The 20,000-nt window shown below is 41.1% G+C and overlaps 1 protein-coding gene across 1 annotated transcript in view; it reads right to left on the reverse strand.

The window, feature by feature from the left end:
• LOC123499942 (Down syndrome cell adhesion molecule-like protein Dscam2) overlaps positions 1-20,000 on the reverse strand; it is a 54,280-nt gene that overhangs the window by 1,753 nt on the left and 32,527 nt on the right. The window contains 13 exon segments of the mRNA XM_045248476.1: positions 1-2,519; positions 6,523-6,667; positions 7,561-7,830; positions 8,349-8,415; positions 9,552-9,730; positions 10,500-10,667; positions 14,415-14,561; positions 15,043-15,202; positions 15,816-15,949; positions 17,051-17,192; positions 17,708-17,847; positions 18,674-18,794; positions 19,768-19,916. The exon segment at positions 1-2,519 is cut by the window's left edge and continues 1,753 nt beyond it. Coding sequence (XP_045104411.1) covers positions 2,321-2,519; positions 6,523-6,667; positions 7,561-7,830; positions 8,349-8,415; positions 9,552-9,730; positions 10,500-10,667; positions 14,415-14,561; positions 15,043-15,202; positions 15,816-15,949; positions 17,051-17,192; positions 17,708-17,847; positions 18,674-18,794; positions 19,768-19,916 — 2,021 coding nt within the window. The 3' untranslated portion in view covers positions 1-2,320.

Consider the following 20,000-nt stretch of genomic DNA (forward strand, 5'->3'; position numbering starts at 1 on the left):
TCACTGGTTCGCTGGTTCGCTGTCCCTCTGAACCAGAAGCACCATGGTATTATAACTCTTAACTTTTAATAATTTCTTTTTTTTCGTTTTCTAAATTTTAAGCGAATGGTAGTTTTTCCTAATGTTTGTGGTTCTTAAAAATTTTCTAGTTTCTTTTTTTTTTCGTTTGTGGTTCTCCGAAATGTTCTTGTTTTGTTTTCCGTTCGTCTGGTTCTCCGTTCCTCGTTGGGTCTTCAAATATTGGCGGTTCATTCCTCTTCTACTCTCGTTTCCAACAAGATAATGCATTCAATTAACTTCTGCGGTTCTACAATACTTGCAGAACCAAAAGCTGCTGGTTCTTCTTTCCCTTACTCCAAAACTATGCTGGTTTATTTCTCCACTACTCTGGTTCTTCAAATATTCCTGGTTCACTCATTCTCTTCTTCTTGCGAACCAAACAATTCCTCGTTACGGTTCCAATTTTCGTAAACACAAGTTGAGAAATGCCTGGTTCGCACATTCCCTTCCTCGGTTCCGTAAACTTGTAGAACCAACACCATTCTTCGCCACAGTTCTGCTAATTCTCGTAAATATTGCTTATCTATCCATCTACAAGTTCAGACATTCCTGCTCCATGCATTTCCTTTCTTCAGAACCAAACAGATTTTTTCTTCGCTACGGTTCTCCTCTCACATCCATCCACTAGTTGAAACATTCCTGGTTCATCCTCGTTCCCTTCTACAGTTCCCAAGACTCACAGAACCAGTAAAAAAGACGAACTTCCACTCCTCTCCTGCAGAAGTGGCCGAAGGAGAGAGAGCCGAAATGGTAACAGGAATTCTAACACAACGATGCTTCTTCATTGCAAGGGCTGGGTGACTCGGCCGGAAGCTTGGCGGTGGTGGATCTGGGTGTCCTGGGGGAGCTGGCTGGGGGAGGGGGGATGTGACACTGACTGGAGTGACTGACTGACTGACTGCTTGCTGTGTGACTGTTAATATGATCTGTTAAAGCTGATGCGGTGGTTTGCGTATATGGTCTGCGGCGTTGCTATGGCTACAAGGGGCCTCCCGCTGTGTAGGGGGCGCTGTGGGGGAGGACAGGGGGCTCATGGGGACTCGTACACCCCCTGGGGAAGTCATTGGGGTGTGGGTGAGGGTGTGGAGTGAGTCAATCCACTTGTAACACCTCAACTGCTGTGGTGACTGAATCAGAATATGGGTTAAAATATGCCAATTAATTTGTCTGGTGGGATTGGTGGGGTGAGCTGAGTGGTGGAGTGGTGGGGTGGGGTTCCTGGGGTGTCCTGGGGTGACCTGGGGTGTCTGCCACTCACGCACAACACTCAGGGCAGCACATCTTGCATTCAGAAATTCGGACTTGGGTGAGAGGACTGACTGGCTGACTGACTGATTGACTGACTGGCTGGAGTGACTGATACATTTAGCCACAGCCTGTCTAGCCCAGCACAGTACAGACCAGCGCCTCTAGACCCCCTAAGGACTGGCAATCGTCACCAGTTCCCGAGAATAAAAAATAATATCTCTGTTTATAATTTCTCTCCCTTTGCGTGCGTGGCCGAGGCTCCCACACGCACACTAACATATTTCCACATTAATCTCCCTCTCAGCATTTGTTTTCTGGTAATAATTCGGTTTGGCATCACTTTAATTTATTCTTCCATTGGGTTTGCGTCTCTATCGCTCTCTGTCTCCACCAGATCACTGTTCCCTCATTCGAACCCACGTAAAGTTACCCTCGTCACTGGGCGGCAGACAGGCTAATTCGGCGCACATCTAACTCGGCACTTCACCAAATATCGAGTCCACGGGTGCCTTGGGGGGTCTGTACACGCACGTACTCACTCAAGCACACACACCAGATCCCAATACAGTGCTTTCTCTCCCTCGTTTCTGGTTAAGTGTGGTTTTAATATCTTTTTCTTATCTTTTCTTGGAGGAATGTGAGAGATTGCTTGGTTAGGGAACTGTGTGTGTGTGTGTGGGTGTGTGTGTGTGTAGAATGAAAAAATAATGTTAAAATAGATAGGTATTGATAAATTTTGAAGTAGAAAGCTGAAAAACAGGAACACAAGGATGAAACACACGTATGACCTGTAGATTTTAAAGAAACTGAAAAAAAGAGATAGAAAAAAAAAAAACAACAAACTGAACAATCAAATCGACAAAATCAAATAAAACAAACCCAAAAAACATGAAATCTCACAAACAAACAGTGTAACTTGTAAATGTAGCCAGGTAAAACAGTGAACCCCAACACGCAATCCCGGCTCTATTCACCTAAGATGCGCCGATTAGCCTGTGCCTCCGTCGCTTCACTAGACATCAATTTGGTATCCTGACTCCCTTGGGCGGGCACCTTTATAGTACTTCTGCTGCAGGTGGTGAGACTTGGAGGAGGAGGAGGAGGAGGAGATGGTACTGGCGCTCGTCCTCTTCCCACTCCTGTCACATTCTGTTTCACTATACTCCTTCCGTGAATCTGAAAACCCGCGTGGGGGAGGAGGTGGCGGCGCTCTGCAGGGGAAGGGTAGACGAAGGAGTGGTGTTAGTGGTTAGTGGTTGGTTGGTAGTGGTTTGTTTGATGTTTTTTTTTTTCTTCGTTTTTTGAGTTGGTTATGATGTGTGTGTGTGTGTGTGTGTGTGTGTGTGTGTGTGTGTGTGTGTGTGTGTGTGTGTGTGTGTGTGTGTGTGTGTGTAAAAGAAAAAATAAAGCAAAGATCTAAATTAAATAACTTAATTGATACACATATTGCTCTCTCTCTCTCTCTCTCTCTCAAATTAAGAAAAACGTGCAACGGGTTAAAGACAAAACAAAGAAAATAAACAAACATGAGAGAGAGAGAGAGAGAGAGAGAGAGAGAGAGAGAGAGAGAGAGAGAGAGAGAGAGAGAGAGAGAGAGAGAGAGAGAGATTGCTACACTTAACCACAGTTGCAAGCAGTGTGTGTGTGTGTGTGTGTGTGTGTGTGTGTGTGTGTGTGTGTGTGTGTGTGTGTGTGTGTGTTAGCTGCGGCCACATTTGAGAGAGAGAGAGAGAGAGAGAGAGAGAGAGAGAGAGAGAGAGAGAGAGAGAGAGAGAGAGAGAGAGAATGACTGATGGTGGTAATAGTAGTAGTGGTAGTGGCTGTAATGATGGTGGTGGTGATGGTAATATAATAGTAGAAGAGCACACACACACACACACACACACACACACACACACACACACACACACACACACACACACACACACACACGAGGATGTGGTGCATTGGGGATGTGCAGGAGGAGGAGAAGAAACAAATTAAAAACAATAAAAACACTAAAGAGAGAGAGAGAGAGAGAGAGAGAGAGAGAGAGAGAGAGAGAGAGAGAGAGAGAGAGAGAGAGAGAGAGAGAGATTAATCATACAAAAAAAGAGATACAAGATTAAGATTACGACCAAGTTAAGCTTAGTGAAAAAAAAAAAACGAATAAGAAAAAACAAAAGCTGAAAAAATAAATGAAAAAAACACACAAAATAAATAAATAAATAAATAAAATGTTAGAATGAAATTAGATAAAAAACAAAATAAATAAATAAAAAGTTATATTAGTCAAATTAGCTTAAGTAGGGTACAGTACAAAAGGTCATGCCAGGTCAACTTTCAAGCAAGACCAAGCAAGTTAGGAGGGTCACAGTGAAGGGGTTGGTGAGGTGACATGGCCAGATGACCTTAGGGGTGAGGTGAGGTCAAATGAGGTGAGATCAGGCTAAGTAAGGTTAAGTTAGGTGAGGTTAGGTGAGGGTGTCAGGTGGTGCTGTGATGGGTCAAAGGTCAGGAGGGATCAGGTGAGGTCACAGTGATGAGGTGTGGATGGGAAAGGAAGGCTGTTAGATTAGGTAAGGTTGTGAGGGGTCAGGAGGTCAGGATGTGAGGTCATGTCAGGTCAGGGTAAAAGGGTGTGAGTAGGGTGTGTCAGGTGAGGTCAGGGTGGGTAGGGATGGGGTCTGGGGTCAGGTCAGGGTGGTGGGGGGGTGGGTAGGGATGGGGGGTGGGGTAAAAAAAAGTGAAAATTTAAGGGAGGTATCACTGACCTCACCCTGGCATGTCTCTCAGTGTTGATTCCACTGTCCTGCCTGTCTCCTCACTTGATGGGCCTGAGGGAAACAATGAGGTGGTGGGTCCAGAGTGAGTGGGGGGCAGGGGTGGGGGGGCTGCTCTGTCCAGTGAGTGAGTGGGTGAGTGAGTGAGTGAGTGAGTGAGTGAGTGAGTGAGAGAGTGGGATGATTCGAGTGAGAGGTGATGATCTGAATGAGTGAGTGAATGAGAGGGAGTCAGTGAGTGAGTGAGTGAGAGGAGTGGATGATTCGAGAGGGAGTGACTGTCGAGTGAGAATGAGTGAGTGAGTGTGTGAGAGTTGTTGATCTGTCTAATGAATGAGTAAGTGAGAGGGGTCGATCTGAGTGAGTGAGAGAGTGAGAGAATAAATCACATATGTTGTCAAATTTGCTTCTTACATTTAAGCTGTTAGTCTGAAATGCTGTGAGGTTTTCAATGGTATTTTCTTGAGGTTGAAAGCTTAGTGGGGTTTCCAAGAGAGCTTTCATGAAGTTTAAAAAGTATATAGAAGTTTCCAAAGGTGTTTTAATGAGGTTTAAGAAAGTGTAGAGGGGTTTCCAAGTGCTTTCATGATTCCAGTGGCAGTTTGGTGAGGTATACTGGGGTTTTCAAGGGTGTATTTGCAGGTTTAAGTAGTTACTGGGGTGTCTTGCAGAACTTACTGAGGTCTAGTGGATGTAACTGGGGTCTGATTGAAGTTACTGGGGTTATATAGAAGTTGCTGGGGTGCCTTACAGAAATTACTGGGGTGTTGTGCAAAGTTACTGGGGTCTGATTGAAGTTACTGGGGTCTAGTGGATATAACTGGGGTCTGATTGAAGTTACTGGGGTTACATGGAAGTTGCTGGGGTGTCTTGCAGAAATTACTGGGGTTTTTGAAGGTGTATGGTTCTTGTTCTGTTTTGAGAGAGATAAGCTTCGTGAGAGGAGATAAACACTGTGAAAGCACTCTTGAAAGCTTGTTTGGTCATTAATGTGGTTTTTCTCAATGGTGAGTGAGAGGCAAGCTTGAGGAAATGAGAGAGAGTGAGTGAGAGAGTGAGTGAGTGAGTGAGGAAATGTTTCACTACTGTTTTGAGTGAGTGTGTGTGAGCAAATGAGTGAATGAATGAGCGAGCGAGTGAGTGAGTGAGTGAGTGAGTGAGTGAGTGAGTGAGTGAGTGAATGAATGAGTGAGCGAGTGAGTGAGTGAGAAAGTGTGACAGTGGTGACTATTGTAGGTGTCTGAGGTACTCACACACACACACACACACACACACACACACACACACATTTCTGCACACATACACACATAATGTACACATGTAGCAGTATAAATGTGTGTGTGTGTGTGTGTGTGTGAAAGATAATTACTTTAATATATTTTCTCTTATTAATGGTGGTGGTGGTGGTGGTGGTGGTGGAGATGGGAGTGTTGGAGAGAGAGAGAGAGAGAGAGAGAGAGAGAGAGAGAGAGAGAGAGAGAGAGAGAGAGAGAGAGAGAGAGAGAGAGAGAGAGAGAGAGAGAGAGTAAAATCAAACCAAACACTCACACAATTCAATCAAATTCACTCTTATACTTGAAAAAACACTCTTAGTCACCCAAACACACCCATAACACACACACACACACACAAATATAGAAAAACACCAAAACACACTCCAAACACACCTCCACTAACACACACCCAAACACACTTCTTCCATCTTAACACACACCAAACATACTCATAAAACCACTTCACACTTTCACACACACACCAAACACATAAGAAACTTTTCCCACCCAAAACACACACTCAGAAACACACTCCATGCACCCAACACACACACACACACACACACAAATCTAGAAAGAAAAACACCCAAACGCACTTGAAAATTGCCTTAGCCATTCAAAACACCACACGCACACACTTCACACTCTTGGCTACCCTTAGCACACCCAACACACCCTTAGCATTCTCAAACACACCCAAAAACACACTTAACCACCAAAAACACACCCAAAAAATGCACTTACCCCAAAACACACCCAAACCACCCTCCTGACACACACACACACACACACCCTTAGCATTCTCAAACACACCCCAAAACACACTTATACCACAAAAACACACCCAAACACACACACACACACACAAATATAAAAAGAAAAACATGAAAAACACATACTAAACACACCCAAACACACCCAAAAAACACACTTAGCCATCCAAAACACACCCAAAACACTCCATATAGACACACACACACACACAGACACACACACCTGACCACCCAAACACAGCCAAGAACACATTTAGCAACTCCAAACACACCCAAAACCAGTTACTAATCCAAGACACACCGATAAATACACTTACGCACCCAAAACACACCCAAAAAACACACTTAGTAATCTCAAACCACACCCAAAACACTCCACACACACACACACACACACACACACACCTAAACGAAGTCTCCTCAAAGCCAGAGCGCGGAGTGGCCCTGCTCTGTCTCTTGGTGGATTTCTTCCCCCGACGAGGATGTGCACGGCGGCCAGAGCTGGAGGTATCTGTAGAGCTGCTGCTGTTCTCCTGGGACTTGCACGGCTCTGGGAGGGGGAGAGAGAGAGAGAGAGAGAGAGAGAGAGAGTATAAGCTGGTTGACTGTGTTTGATATTGATACATTCAGATATGCTTAGAGAAATGACTTATTCACTAAGATACAGATCATTTTGGAAGAATGACTGTGATTTAATTTGTGGCTGATTTTAACCCCTTCCCAGTGGCAGGGCAGATGGGTGTACTACCAGATAAAAATTTCTCTACATATAGACTCTGCCAACTTTCACCCATATGTCTATATAGCGTTCCAGCAAATGTGTATTCCAGATTGACATCTCTACATAGACCCTGCTGCAAAACTGGCCTAACAATTGAATCTATATGTGACGGTTATTTATGTTTGGTGATAATGTGTGTCAGTATATTTGTATGAATGTTTGAAGGTCTTGGATGTGATTTCCTTCCCTTTATATTCTTCACATACTTTAGGCAACACTGCTGGGGTGAGGTACAGTTCTCTCTCTCTCTTTGACATGATACACTGATCATAAGAGAAAAAAGTTCCAATATTAACTTATAAGCATAACACATCAACCGTCAACAAAGCACAAGTGGTGACCAGCTTTCAGAGGCAATGGTGGCCAGTGTTTGGGTATTTGAGATGCCAAATAATGATTCGTTTTATTAATTTTGTTACTTGTAAGCAGTATCCCATATAGACCACGCTACAACTTAGTGCAGTAAAATCAGAACAGACATCTATATATGTACGTGATCCGACAAAAGTCCCAATTTTGAAACGTCTATCTATCCTTCCATCAGAAAGCGTTAATATGGATAGACATGCTTAGAGGAACAAGCCAATACACTCAAACATACACAATTTTAGATGGAGAGAGAGACTAATATTTCTCTCTCTCTCTCTCTCTCTCTCTCTCACCTTGCTGTCTACTCCTGACACGATGCTTGAATATATCGGTACTGCTTCTGAGCTGACTAACAGCTGACTCTGGCCTGGACCGACCGCTGTGGGCCGGGTGTGGGTGGATGTGGGCGTGGGCAAGGCCGGCGGACTCTGCGAAGGTGGGCGGGGAGTCTCTGGTGCCGGGACCCTCCGAGTCGCTGCCCAGGGTGTCATATTCGCTAATTGGCATGTGTAGTGACAGGATCTTCTTCACTTCAGAGTCGGTGCTTCCTAAGTTGTCTGACTCTGCAGGTGGTGGTGGTGGTGGTGGTTAGTGGTGGTAGTAGTAGCAGTAGTAGTAGTAGTAGTAGAGTAGTAGTAGAAGTGTTGGTGGTGGTAGTAGTAGTAGTAGGAATAATAATGAGAGATGGTAGTGAATCTATAGTAGGAATAAGACAGTAGTAGTAGTAGTAGTAGTAGTAGTAGTAGTAGTAGTAGTAGTAGTAGTAGTAACAAAACAACACACATAAACAAATATTATCACCCCTAACTCACCCCCTTCACCCTGGCACACCCCTCACCCTTCTCTCCCCTTCACACCTTCACCCCTGGCTCCCCTCTCTCCTGTCTTCACCCGCGGTTCATCCCTTCACCCCTTCACCCTGACTCACCCCACTTCATCCCTCTCTTCCCTTCACCACCCCTGACACATCTCACCATCCTTCACCCCTCTCTCTCACCCTTCAACCCTCCACCCCTGACTTCCCCATATCTCCCATTCACCCCTGGCTCACCTTCCCCTTCACCCATCACCCCTGACTCACCTGTACTCTCAACATGCGGGTCTCGTCTACCTTTTCTCCGCACCTTGGTGTATTCTGGCTCCTTCTGCTGCAGGGGTGAGAGTGGGTCAGTGCCGGACAGTGCCATTAATACTAGACTTATTCATACAAACAAGGGAAAGAGAGAGTGGTAGAAAGTGTATATATAGATTTATAGATACAAAAAGATAGGGTGATAGGAAAATTACTTCATATATGTGTTATTAGAAAGGGAAAAAAAACAAAAGTATGATTTATATAGGCAAAAAAAAGAGGGAAAGAGAGAGTGATAGAAAGTGTATATATAGATTTATAGATACAAAAAGATAGGATGATAGGAAAATGACTTCATATATATGGTTATTAGAAAAGAGGAAATGAGGAAACAAAAGCGTAATTTGTATAAACTAAGAGGGAAAGAGAGAGTGGCAGAAATTGTACAAAGACACACTTATAAATACAAACAGAAAGGGGAAAAGTGGAAAAATAACTTCATAATATATACTTATTAAAAAGAGAACACTAAACAAGAGAGATTGTACACACACACACACACACTTATGTATATACACAAAAAGAGAAAAATGATACCTTTATACAAACATACTTATTAATAAAGTAAAAAAGATAAAAGAATTATTCATAAACACAAACAAAGGAGTTGAGAGAAAGGCAGAAATTGTACACACACACACTTATAAATTATTACCAAAAAGGACAAATGGAAAAAGAAAAAAAAAATGTTGACAAAGGAGACTTATTGGTGTGGGACTCAAGAGATAAAGAAAAAAAAGAAAAGAAAAAAGAAAAGAAAAAAAAAGTTGACAAGGAAGACTTATTGGTGTGGGACTGAAGAGATACAAGGGGAAGCAGCATCAAATTGAAAAAGACTGTGTACAAGAGACATTAAGAAATACAGTTTTCCTAAATAGAAGCACAGAAATATGGAACAATTTGGACGAAACAGTGGGTCAAACAGGAAATATTCATGACTTTAAAGCCAAACTGGACGACTAATAGACACACACACACACACACACACACACACACAAAACAAAAACAAAAAAACTACTTTCACATGTTTTAAGCAGGAAAACACACACACACACACACAAACGAAAATAAAGGAAAAAACAAAAACAGCACTAACTCATACATTTACGCAGAAAACAAACACACACACACACACACAAACGCATCACTTACATGTCTGAGAGGGAAGGTCTCCAGCGTGGTGCGTTTAGGGTCGTGATAGACAAAGGCACCCTGGACTGAGTGGTAGGGGCCAGAGTAGACAATGCCGGAATCTGTGCTCTCGCCGTAGTGACTCTTGGGCACGGCAGGCAGCTGGAAGGTGGCGTAGGGGCAGATGTCCTCGATGTAGTCTGTCAGGGGGTATGGTACAATTGGTGGTTAGGAATATTGTAGTAGTGGTAGTAATAGTAGTAGTTGTGGTGGTAGTAGTAGTAGTAGTAGTAGTAGTAGTAGTAGTAGTAGTAGTAGTAGTAGTAGTAGTAGTAATAATAATAATAATAATGATAATAATGATAATAATAATAATAATAATGATAATAATAATAATAATAATAATAATAATAATAATAATAATAATAATAATAATGATAATAATGATAATAATAATAATGAAAATAATGAAAAAAATAGAGAAAAGGATCAAAAATTACAAAATATAATAAAAATCAATAAAACTGAAAAAAGAAAGAAAAGGATTAAAAGTACAAAATAAAAAAAAAAAGAAAAGGAAAAGGAAAAAGAAAAAAATTGTATCCACTGCCAAAGATGTATAAAAAAAATAGAAAAAAACTATTAAAAAGTGCAAAATGGAATTAAAAAGTCAAAATAAACTATGAAAAAGAAGGAAAAACAAAAAAGACAAGAAAAAATGCACCCACCACCACCAAAACAAGAAAAAAAAAAAAAAAATGGAACTAAAACAAAGAAAAAAAAACAATATAAAAGAAAGAAAAAGAAAAAGAAAAACTGACCACCACCATCACCACCAAAAAAAAAAAAAATAAATAAATAAATAAAAAAAAAAATAATAAAATAAATAAATAAATAAATACTATATTCCCCACCACCACCACCACCAGTCAACCATCCAACCATCCATCCATGTCCTCATCCACTCACCATCCACCGTTCCATTGCCTGAGGACTCCTTGTTGGTGGCGGTGTCCTGGGTGGAGGGGGTGGTGGGGGGCAGGGCGGAGTACTGCTGGTGCTGGTTCTGCTGGTTCTGTATCTGCGCGGTCGACGGTGACTCTGCTATGCCCTCCGAGCCATTCCTCTCTCGCATCTCTGCCGGGACACAGACACATGAGGGACGCTATCAGGCCTGTCTCCTTTATCTTATCTATTGAGTCTATCCATTTCTTCAATCTAACTTATTTCAATCCTTTCTGTTCATCTTTTTTTTTCAGTGTATCTTTTTAACACCTTACTTTTTTTTCAAGCCTATCTCTCTTAACACCTTCAGTACTGGGACACATTTTCACCTTGAGTTTTGGGTATGATTAGACAGTTTTATTTATGTCAGGAAGGGTCAATGGAGGTCAGAAGTTTAGTGGTTAGAGTCTTCACTATTTTATTCCCCACATGAGTTTCTGAAGCTGTATGAAATTGCTAAATGTTAAGTTTCTAAAGCTGTATGAAACCTAATCTTTTTTCAGTCTATCTTTTTCATAAAATCTAACTTTTCTCAGCCTCTCTCTCTTCACTCTAATCTTTTTTTCCATCCTCTCTCTTTCATAAATCAAAACTTTTTAGTCTTAAACCCTAAAAAAACACAAAACGAGAGCAAAAATTTATAAAAACACAAATAACTCTTCCATAAATCTTTCTTTCAATCTTAAACATCCCACAAAAACAAGAAAAAACATCCAGAAAAACAACAAAAACCTCACAAAATACTGATAACACACACACACACACACGCACACACAGGACTTCCATAGAATTGGAAAGTTCACAAGAGAAGGTATGAGGCCAATAAGAATCAAACTTAAGTCACAAAAGGATGTAGATGAATTGGTGGAGAAGTCATGGAGGCTAGCCCAGCAGGAAACAACAAGGAAGATTTGGTTGAGAAGAGATCTCGGTGAAAAGGAAAGAGAAATGTTAAATGAGTTGAGAAAGGAGGCTTTGAAAAAAATGAAGAGAGGACAGAAGAAGAGAAGAAAGAGTTTTCTGGAGAATCTTGGATATGAGACTGAGGAAGTGGTTCATAACCCAGAAAAGTACAGCAAGAAAGGACTAAAGAAACTTACATATGAGCGAAATGTAATGTATTCCAACATAAATGGAGTGATATCGGGATTTTAGAACTCAACGATTACTTGAGGACAAGAACCCAGATATTGTGGGTCTTACTGAAACAAAACTGAGAGAGGAGAAGACCTGATGAAGGTTGGAGAAGGAAATATAACGTTTGGAAAAGAAATAGAGTAGGTAAGATGGGAGGAGGAGTGATGTTGCTGGTTAAAAAGATATAAAGGTGGATCAAGTGAAAAAGGTATGGGAAAGGCAGAAGTGCTAAAGATCAGAGCAGAAACTAATGAAGGAAAAAGAGGCACTACATAGTGGTGTACGTACCACCTAAGACAAATGCATGGTCAGTACAGGAATATGAAGAAATGATAAGTGATACAGGAACATGTCTGGAAGAAATGTTGGGTGGCTGTGAACGAACTATAATGATGGGAGATTTTAATTGTAAAGAGGTGTGTTGGGAGGACTGGTCAATGGAAGGATCAGAGACAACATGGGAAATACACTATTGACACTGGCAATGGAAAATGTGTTAACTCAGTGGGTCAAAGAAGATACTAGGTTTGGAGGAGAGGAGCATCGTCAAGACTGGACTTGGTCTTTAGTACAGAGCCAATGGTCATTGAGGAGATGAGGGTGGAGTGCCCTTTAGCAAAGAGTGATCATGCAGTTTTGGAGTTCAAGGTGATAGACGAAGAGAAATCTAGAAGAAATGAAGAATATAAAGTGGGAAGATGGAATTATGCCAAGACAGATTTTGGAAACCTAAAGAAATTCTTTCAAGAGACAAATTGGATGAAATTCAAGAGTGCTAAGGAGCAAATGAAAAGTGGAAGGAATTTATAAAAATATACAAAGAAGGTGAGAAAAATTTGTACCAATAAGACAACATAGAGAAGTTGGAAAGCAGGACTGGTTTAACGATAGATGTGAAAAGGCTAGAACAAGAAAAGAGGATGCATGGAAGAGGTGGAGAAGGAAAAGACGGATTAAGCAGTGGGAAAGTTACAAAAGAGCAAGAAATGAATATGTGTTGATTAGAGAGAAGAAAGAAAGAAACAAGAAAAGGATATAATTGATAAATGTAAAGACCAACCAAGGCTTTTTACAGACATGTGAACAACAACATCAAAAATAGAGAAAGTATTGAAAGTTTAGAAGTAAATGGAGTATGCAGTGAAGATCCCAGGAAATGGCAGAGGCTATGAATGGATGCTTTCGGAAGGTATTCACAAAGGAGACTGCTTTTGACAAACCACTGGTAATGGAACAGAAAGGGATTATGAAGGAGTTTCAAGTAACTGTGGAGGAGATCAAGAACATGATGGGGAGTTTAGAAGTGAGAAAAGCTGTGGGACCTGATGGGGTATCAGGATGGATTTTAAGAGAATGCAGGGAGCAATTGGCAGAAAAAGTTTGTGAAGTAATTGATGCCTCATTAAGGGAAGGTGTAGTGCCCCAAGACTGGAAAAGAGCTAACATTGTCCCAATCTATAAATCAGGTAACAAGAGAGACCCATTGAACTATAGACCAGTGTCACTTACAAGTGTGGTAGCTAAGATGTGTGAGAGGGTGGTGAAGACTAGATGGACAGACTTCTTGGAGAAAAATGACATACTTTGTGAGTGTCAATTTGGTTTTAGGAAAGGGCGTTCATGCACGACAAACCTGATATGTTACTATTCGAGGGTGATAGATGTAATACAGGAAAGAGATGGTTGGGCTGATGGAATATATCTGGATTTAAAAAAGGCCTTTGATAAGGTACCACACCAGAGACTGATCTGGAAACTTGAAATGGTAGGAGGAGTGCATGGCAGTTTACTAAAATGGATGGAAGACTTTTGGTAGGAAGAGAAATGAGAACAATAATTAAGGACAGACCATCAGAATGGGGATTGGTGGAGAGTGGAGTTCCACAGGGATCAGTGTTGGCACCAGTAATGTTCGCAGTCTACATAAATGACATGGTGGATGGGGTGTCCAGTTATGTGAGCCTATTTGCAGACGATGCAAAATTGTTAAGAAAAGTGAGATGTGACAAAGATTGCGAACTACTCCAGGAAGACTTGGACAGAATATGGAAATGGAGCTGTACATGGCAAATGGAGTTCAACACGACAAAATGCAAGAAAATAGAGTTTGGCAAGAGTGAAAGAAGAATCAGGAGTATGTACAAGATAGGAAATGAAGACATAAAACCAGTCATGAAGAAAAAGACCTTGGGGTGACAATTACCAATGACCTATCGCCAGAGAGACATATAAACAAAATAATTGGAGAAGTATTGAACTTATTGAGGAACATAAGAGTGGCGTTCGTATATCTAGATGAAGAAATGATGAAGAAAATAATTACTGCAATGATAAGACCGAGGCTTGAATATGCAACAATACAGTGGGCTCGAACTTAAAGAAACACATAAGGAAACTAGAGAAAGTACAGAGGGCTGCAACGAAAATGGTGCCTGACTTAAGAGATTTGACTTATGAAGACAGACTGAAAAGAATGCAACTTCCAACCCTGGAAAACAGAAGAGAAAGGGAGACCTGATAGCAATATACAGAGTGATGATTGGCATGGAAAAAATGGATAGGGAAGATCTGTGTATGTGGAATGGAAGAATGTCGAGAGGGCATGGGAAAAACTAAAATGGCCACTTATAGGAGAGATGTGAAAAATATAGCTTCCCTCATAGAAGGGTGGAAGCATGGAATAGTTTAGACGTGGAAGTGGTCAACGCAAGGAATATTCATGATTTTAAGAAAAAGCTGGACTTCTCCGCCTGAAGACGCAGACCACCGCCATCACCACCTCAATGACGATGACCACCACCACCGCCGCCGGGATCACCACACGCAGGTCCTGGTACAGCGGTGGTGACGTGGCGCCCCCAGGGTCACTCTCCTCCCGTGTCAGCAGAACTGTGGTGGTAGTGGTGGTGGTTGTAGTAGTAGTAGTAGTAGTAGTAGTAGTAGTAGTAGTAGTAGTAGTAGTAGTAGTAGTAGTAGTAGTAGTAGTAGTAGTAGTAGTAGTAGTAGTAGTAGTAGTAGTGTGGGAAGATAGTGGTTATCAGTGAAGAAGGAAGAAAAGATAAAAAAGGAAAAGGAAAAGAAGGAAGATGGAGGAGAAGAAGGAGGACTACAAAAATAGAAAAGAAATAAGTTAAAGAAAAGAAGAAAAAAAAAAAGCAAGAACAGAAGAAAGAAAGAAAGAAAGAAAGAACAAAAGGAAGGAAGACAACATCAATAACAACAACAACACACAGACAGAGAAAGACAGAGATAGAAACACACAAATAGAGAAAGACAGATAGATAGACAATAGATAAGACACACAAAATAAATAAATAAATGCAAGACTGAAAAGCAAAGTAGTAGTAGTAGTAGAAGCATCAGTACACACCTCCTTCCAGAGTGAGGGTGGACACGTCATAGGTGGCAACACTGGAGCCAGCGTGGTTGTGTGCCGTCACCCTCACAGAGTATCGTGTCGCCGGGGTGAGGTCACGGATCACGTAGGTCTTCTCATTGGCTGCCACATTGTTGGCCACCGATATCCACTCCTAAGGGTTGTTTGGTTAGGTTAGGTTAGGTTAAGTTTGGTTACGTTAAACAAAATAGATTAGTACAAAACCACAAACTGTCAAGCAAAACACAACAAAGAAAACGGTTTGACAGACCTAACATATGAGGACAGATTAAAGAAATTAGAACTTCCAACTTTGCAAGAGAGGAGGAAAGAGGAGACCTAATTGCTATATACAGGGCATGGAAGGGGATGGACACAGCTGACAAAGAAGACCTATTAGTGTGGGGACTCAAGAAACACAAGGGACACAGAATGAAATTGACAAAGACCGTGTGTAGAAGATACATTTAGAAATATAGCTTTCCAAACAGAAGCACAGAAATATGGAATGATTTGGATGAAACAGTGGGTCAAGCTGGAAATATTCACAACTTTAAGGCTAAACTGGATGACTATAGGCATGGAGACAGGACAGCATTAATATAGCTCTTCTATAAAATGCACACACACACACAGAGGAGAAAAATAATGAGAAATAAGAAAAGAAAAAAGAGAGAAAAAAGAATGAAGAAAAAAAAAAAAAGGAAGAAAAAGACAGGGAGAGAGAGAGAGAGAGATAGAGAGCCCACACCCACACCCACACCCACCCTGGAAGAAGCTGGCCTGTACTCAATGACATAGTACAGGATGGGGCAGCCTCCGTCACCCCAAGTGCTGAGATGGACCAAGATAGAAGTGGAGTTAACATCAAGTAACCTGGACCGACTTGGGACGACTGGTTCTGTGTGGGAGGAAGAAGAGGAGGAGGATTAATTTGGATGGTGGAGAAAGAGAAAAGAGATAAAGAGTGGTAGGGAGAGAAAGGAAGAGAGATGAAGGGTGGTAGTGAAAGGAAAGATAAAATTTGATTGTGAAAAGAAAGAAGAAAGTAAATGAAAGTGGATTGTGAAAGGAAAGAAAAATATTGATAAAGGTTGATAGTGAAAGAAGGGAGATAAAAGAAGTTGATAGGAAATAAGAAAATTGATAAATGTTGACAATGAAAAGAAAGAGGAACATTGATAAAAGCCGATTGTGAAAGAAGGAAAAAGATAAATGGTGATAGTGAGGAAACAAAGAAGAAAGATGAAGTTGATAATGAAAGAAAAGAAGAAAATTGACAAAGGTTGATAGTGAAAGGAAGGAAAAAAATGTACATAAAGGAAATCAAAGAAAGAAAAGAAGAAAATTGATGGAAGCTCGTCGTGAAAGAAAAAAAGAAAATAAAGACAAAAGAAGAAAATAGATGAAAATGAAAATTGACTGAAAAAAAAAGGAAAAAGTAAATGAAAGTTGACAGTGAAAGGAGAGAAAAAAAAATAAAGACAAAGATTGAAAGTAAAAAGAAAAAGAAATTACAAAAAGAAAAAGGAGGAAAACGGGAAAAAAAAGGAAAAACGAAGTCACTATGAGGAAACAAAGAAAAAGAAAAACAGTGATCAAATGAGGAAAAAGATACTCGGATATGAATAAAGCAACGAGAGAGAGAAAACAACATGGAGGGGGGGAGGGGGGCATTGTAAAGGCCATCCATCCACTCTACACCTAATTCCATCCAGTGTGGTGTGGTATGGAAGTGTTTTTAGTTCCCGTCTTTGATTGTGTAAGTTTGGTGTGTTTTCAAATTAAGATAGAGAATGTAATCTAGCGCTCTCTCTCTCTCTCTCTCTCTTTCTCTCTGTCTCTCTTTCTGTTTATCTATCTCTGTGTATCTGTCTGTCTGTCTACCTCTTTTGATCTTTCCTCTCTCTCTCTGTGTGTGTGTGCTTGTTTGCCTGTCTGTCGGTCTCTGTTGTCTGTCTGTCTGTCTGTCTGTCTCTATGTGTGTGTGTGTGTGTCTTACCTGATCCCTTGGTGGAGGTGGTGAGTATTTCAGAGGGCAGACCAGTGCCCACCTTGTTGTAGGCGGTGACGTACAGCTGGTACCGCGAGCCACACACCAGGCCGGACAGCGTGTGTGTGGTGCGCGCCGTGTGTAACTCAACCTAAGTGTGGTACAGCCTCTTAGCACTTCCTGATTCTTTGTAATAGGAAAGTAAACTGTTCTGATCCTTTGTAATAGTACTGCAAACTGCTCTGAACCTTTGTAATAGTAATGTAAACTGCTCTGATCCTTTGCAATAGTACTGTAAGCTCTTTGAACCTTTATATTAGTACTGTAAACTCCTTTCTAATTGTTCTATTCTACACAAATGTTTTTTTTTATATAGTGTAGTAAGAAAAAATGGATTATACACACATACGCACTCTAAAACATACAGAAACACAAGGCATACCTATTCTTCCCACCTTCCTCTGACACATATACATACATACATACATCCTGCTGTACACACACACACACACACACACACCTGCTGGGCCTATCTACTTCCCCTGCCATACATACAAACACATAATTTTTAGCTCCTCCAACACACACAAACACGCACATAGCCTCTCTTCCTTCAACACACACACACACATGCACACAAAGACACACACACACACACACACACACCTCTTCCCAGTTGCCATATTCCCTCTTGTAGTTCATGATGTATCCCCGGACTGGCGCGTGGTGTGGCTTCAGACTCCAGCGCAGGGTGAGGGCGTCCCTAGAGCTGCCTTGGACGTAGAGGGTGGGCGGGGCGGGAGGCACTGAGGGGAGAAGGATCCAGTTAGTCAATAGGATATAATGTTTGTAGGATATGTAAGAGTGAGGCACAATTAAATGTCCTTATAACACCTCAGAACACACTCAAAAGATCCAAGCACTCGTTTTGTTGCCCTTTTCTTTTGGCTAACTCTTTCGGGACTCTATGGGGACTGGCAGCTGTAGACCTTTTTATTTTTTGTGTTGCCCTTGGTCAGTTGTTCCTCTTACATAAAAAAAAACAAGAAAATCACACATCAATGCACTCAAGACACACTAAAACACACTCCAATGCATGAAATGATCTGTCACACACCACAAAAGATTCTTAAAGCATGAAAACACACAAGACACACAAAACACATCCTAAAAATACCCAAATACTCTTAACCCCTTCAATACTGGGACACATTTTTACTTTGATATTTTGGTATGATTAGACCATCTTATTGACATTAGGAAGGGTCTATGGAGGTCAGAAGATTAATGGCCAGAGTCTTCACTACTCTAATCCCCAACATAAGTTTCTGGAGCTGTAGAAAATTGCCAAATAGTCACCAGAATGAATATGGTAATGTGTCCTGGTAATGAAGGTGTTAAAAGCACACTAGACACTCTTGAAAACATATCAAAACACACAAAACACCCTTGAAAAAAGCACACACACACAAACACACCCTATTCACCTTAAAACATACAAAACACACTAAAACACTCTAAACACTCCAAAACACCCTTAAAAACACACTACACACCCTTGAAAACATACCGAAACACACCAAACATCCTTATAAACACACCCAGTCACCCTACAGTCACCCTAGGACTCACCCTGCACAGTCAGAAGGTAAGAGATGGAGCTTTTTCCATGTGTGTTTGTTGCGGAACATGTCAGATTCCCTGCGTCCGTTTTCTGCACGTCACGGATGAGCAGTGAGCCATTTGGACGTACCTGTGTTTGGTTAGGTTAAGTTAGATGGAGTATTGGGGTGTTTTTGGGGTGTTTTAGGGTGTTTTTGTGGTGTTTGGGGGTGTTTTTGTGGTGTTAATGGTGTTTGGGGATGTTTGGGGTGTTTTTGTAGTGTTTGGGGGTGTTTTTGTAGTGTTTGGGGTGTTTTCGTGGTGTTTGGGAGTGTTTATGTGGTCTTTGGGGATGTTTTTGCAGTGTTTCAGGTGTGTTTAAGGTGTTTGGAGGTGTTTTTGTGGTGTTTGAGAGTGTTTTTGTGGTGTTTTAAGGGTGTTTGGGAGGTTTTAGGGGTGTTTTGGGGTGTTTTTGTGGTATTTTGAGGGTGTTTTTGTTTTAATGGTTTGTTTTGGGGTGTTTGGTGTTTGGATTTGTTAGTTGTGGTGTTGCAGTGTTTGTGGTGTTTTTGTGGTGTCATTATTATTATTATTATCTATTTATTAATTTATCTGTTTATCTATTTTTGGTGTTTGGTGTTTGGCTACATTGGATGTGGTGTGGCGGTGTTTTGTGGTGTTTTTGTTAGTTTTCTTTCTTTTGTTTATTAATTAGTTGGTTTTGGGTGTTTTGGTTACTTTGTTGTGGTGTTTAAGTGTTTTCTGGTGTTTTATTATTATTATTATTATTATTATTATTATTATTATTATTATTATTTTTTTTTTACTTATTTATTTTCTTGTTTATTGATCTGTTTAATTTTTGGTGTTTGGGTAGTATTTTTAGTCGTGGTGTTTGGGGTCTTCTGAAACCAAATTTAACCTAACCTAATATACTTATTTTCATTATAAGTTTTCTTAATTTTGTTTGCTAATGTAACCAAAACAGACCTAACCTAACCTCTTCTCTTATTTTGCTAGCTAATATAACCCAAACAAACCTAATTTAACCTAACCTAACCTAACTGAACCTAACCAAACTTAACCTAACCTAAACCTAACCTAGCCAAACCCACACCACACACCTGAATTCGATCCGAGGTGACGATTTTCTTGCCATTGAGCCTCCAGGTGATGTCAGGAGGTGGTTCCCCGACAGAGTGGCACTGCAGCCTGACGTCCTCCTTCCATGCCACCTCCAGAGGGCCACCAAAGGAAGCTATCTGGGCTGGCACTGAAGGAGGCAAAGAGTGGGCTGTGTTAAGATGGTGTGCTGTGATACTGAGAGAGAGAGAGAGAGAGAGAGAGAGAGAGAGAG

The sequence above is a fragment of the Portunus trituberculatus genome, chromosome 8, assembly GCF_017591435.1.
Source record: "Portunus trituberculatus isolate SZX2019 chromosome 8, ASM1759143v1, whole genome shotgun sequence".
Lineage (NCBI taxonomy): Eukaryota > Metazoa > Arthropoda > Malacostraca > Decapoda > Portunidae > Portunus > Portunus trituberculatus.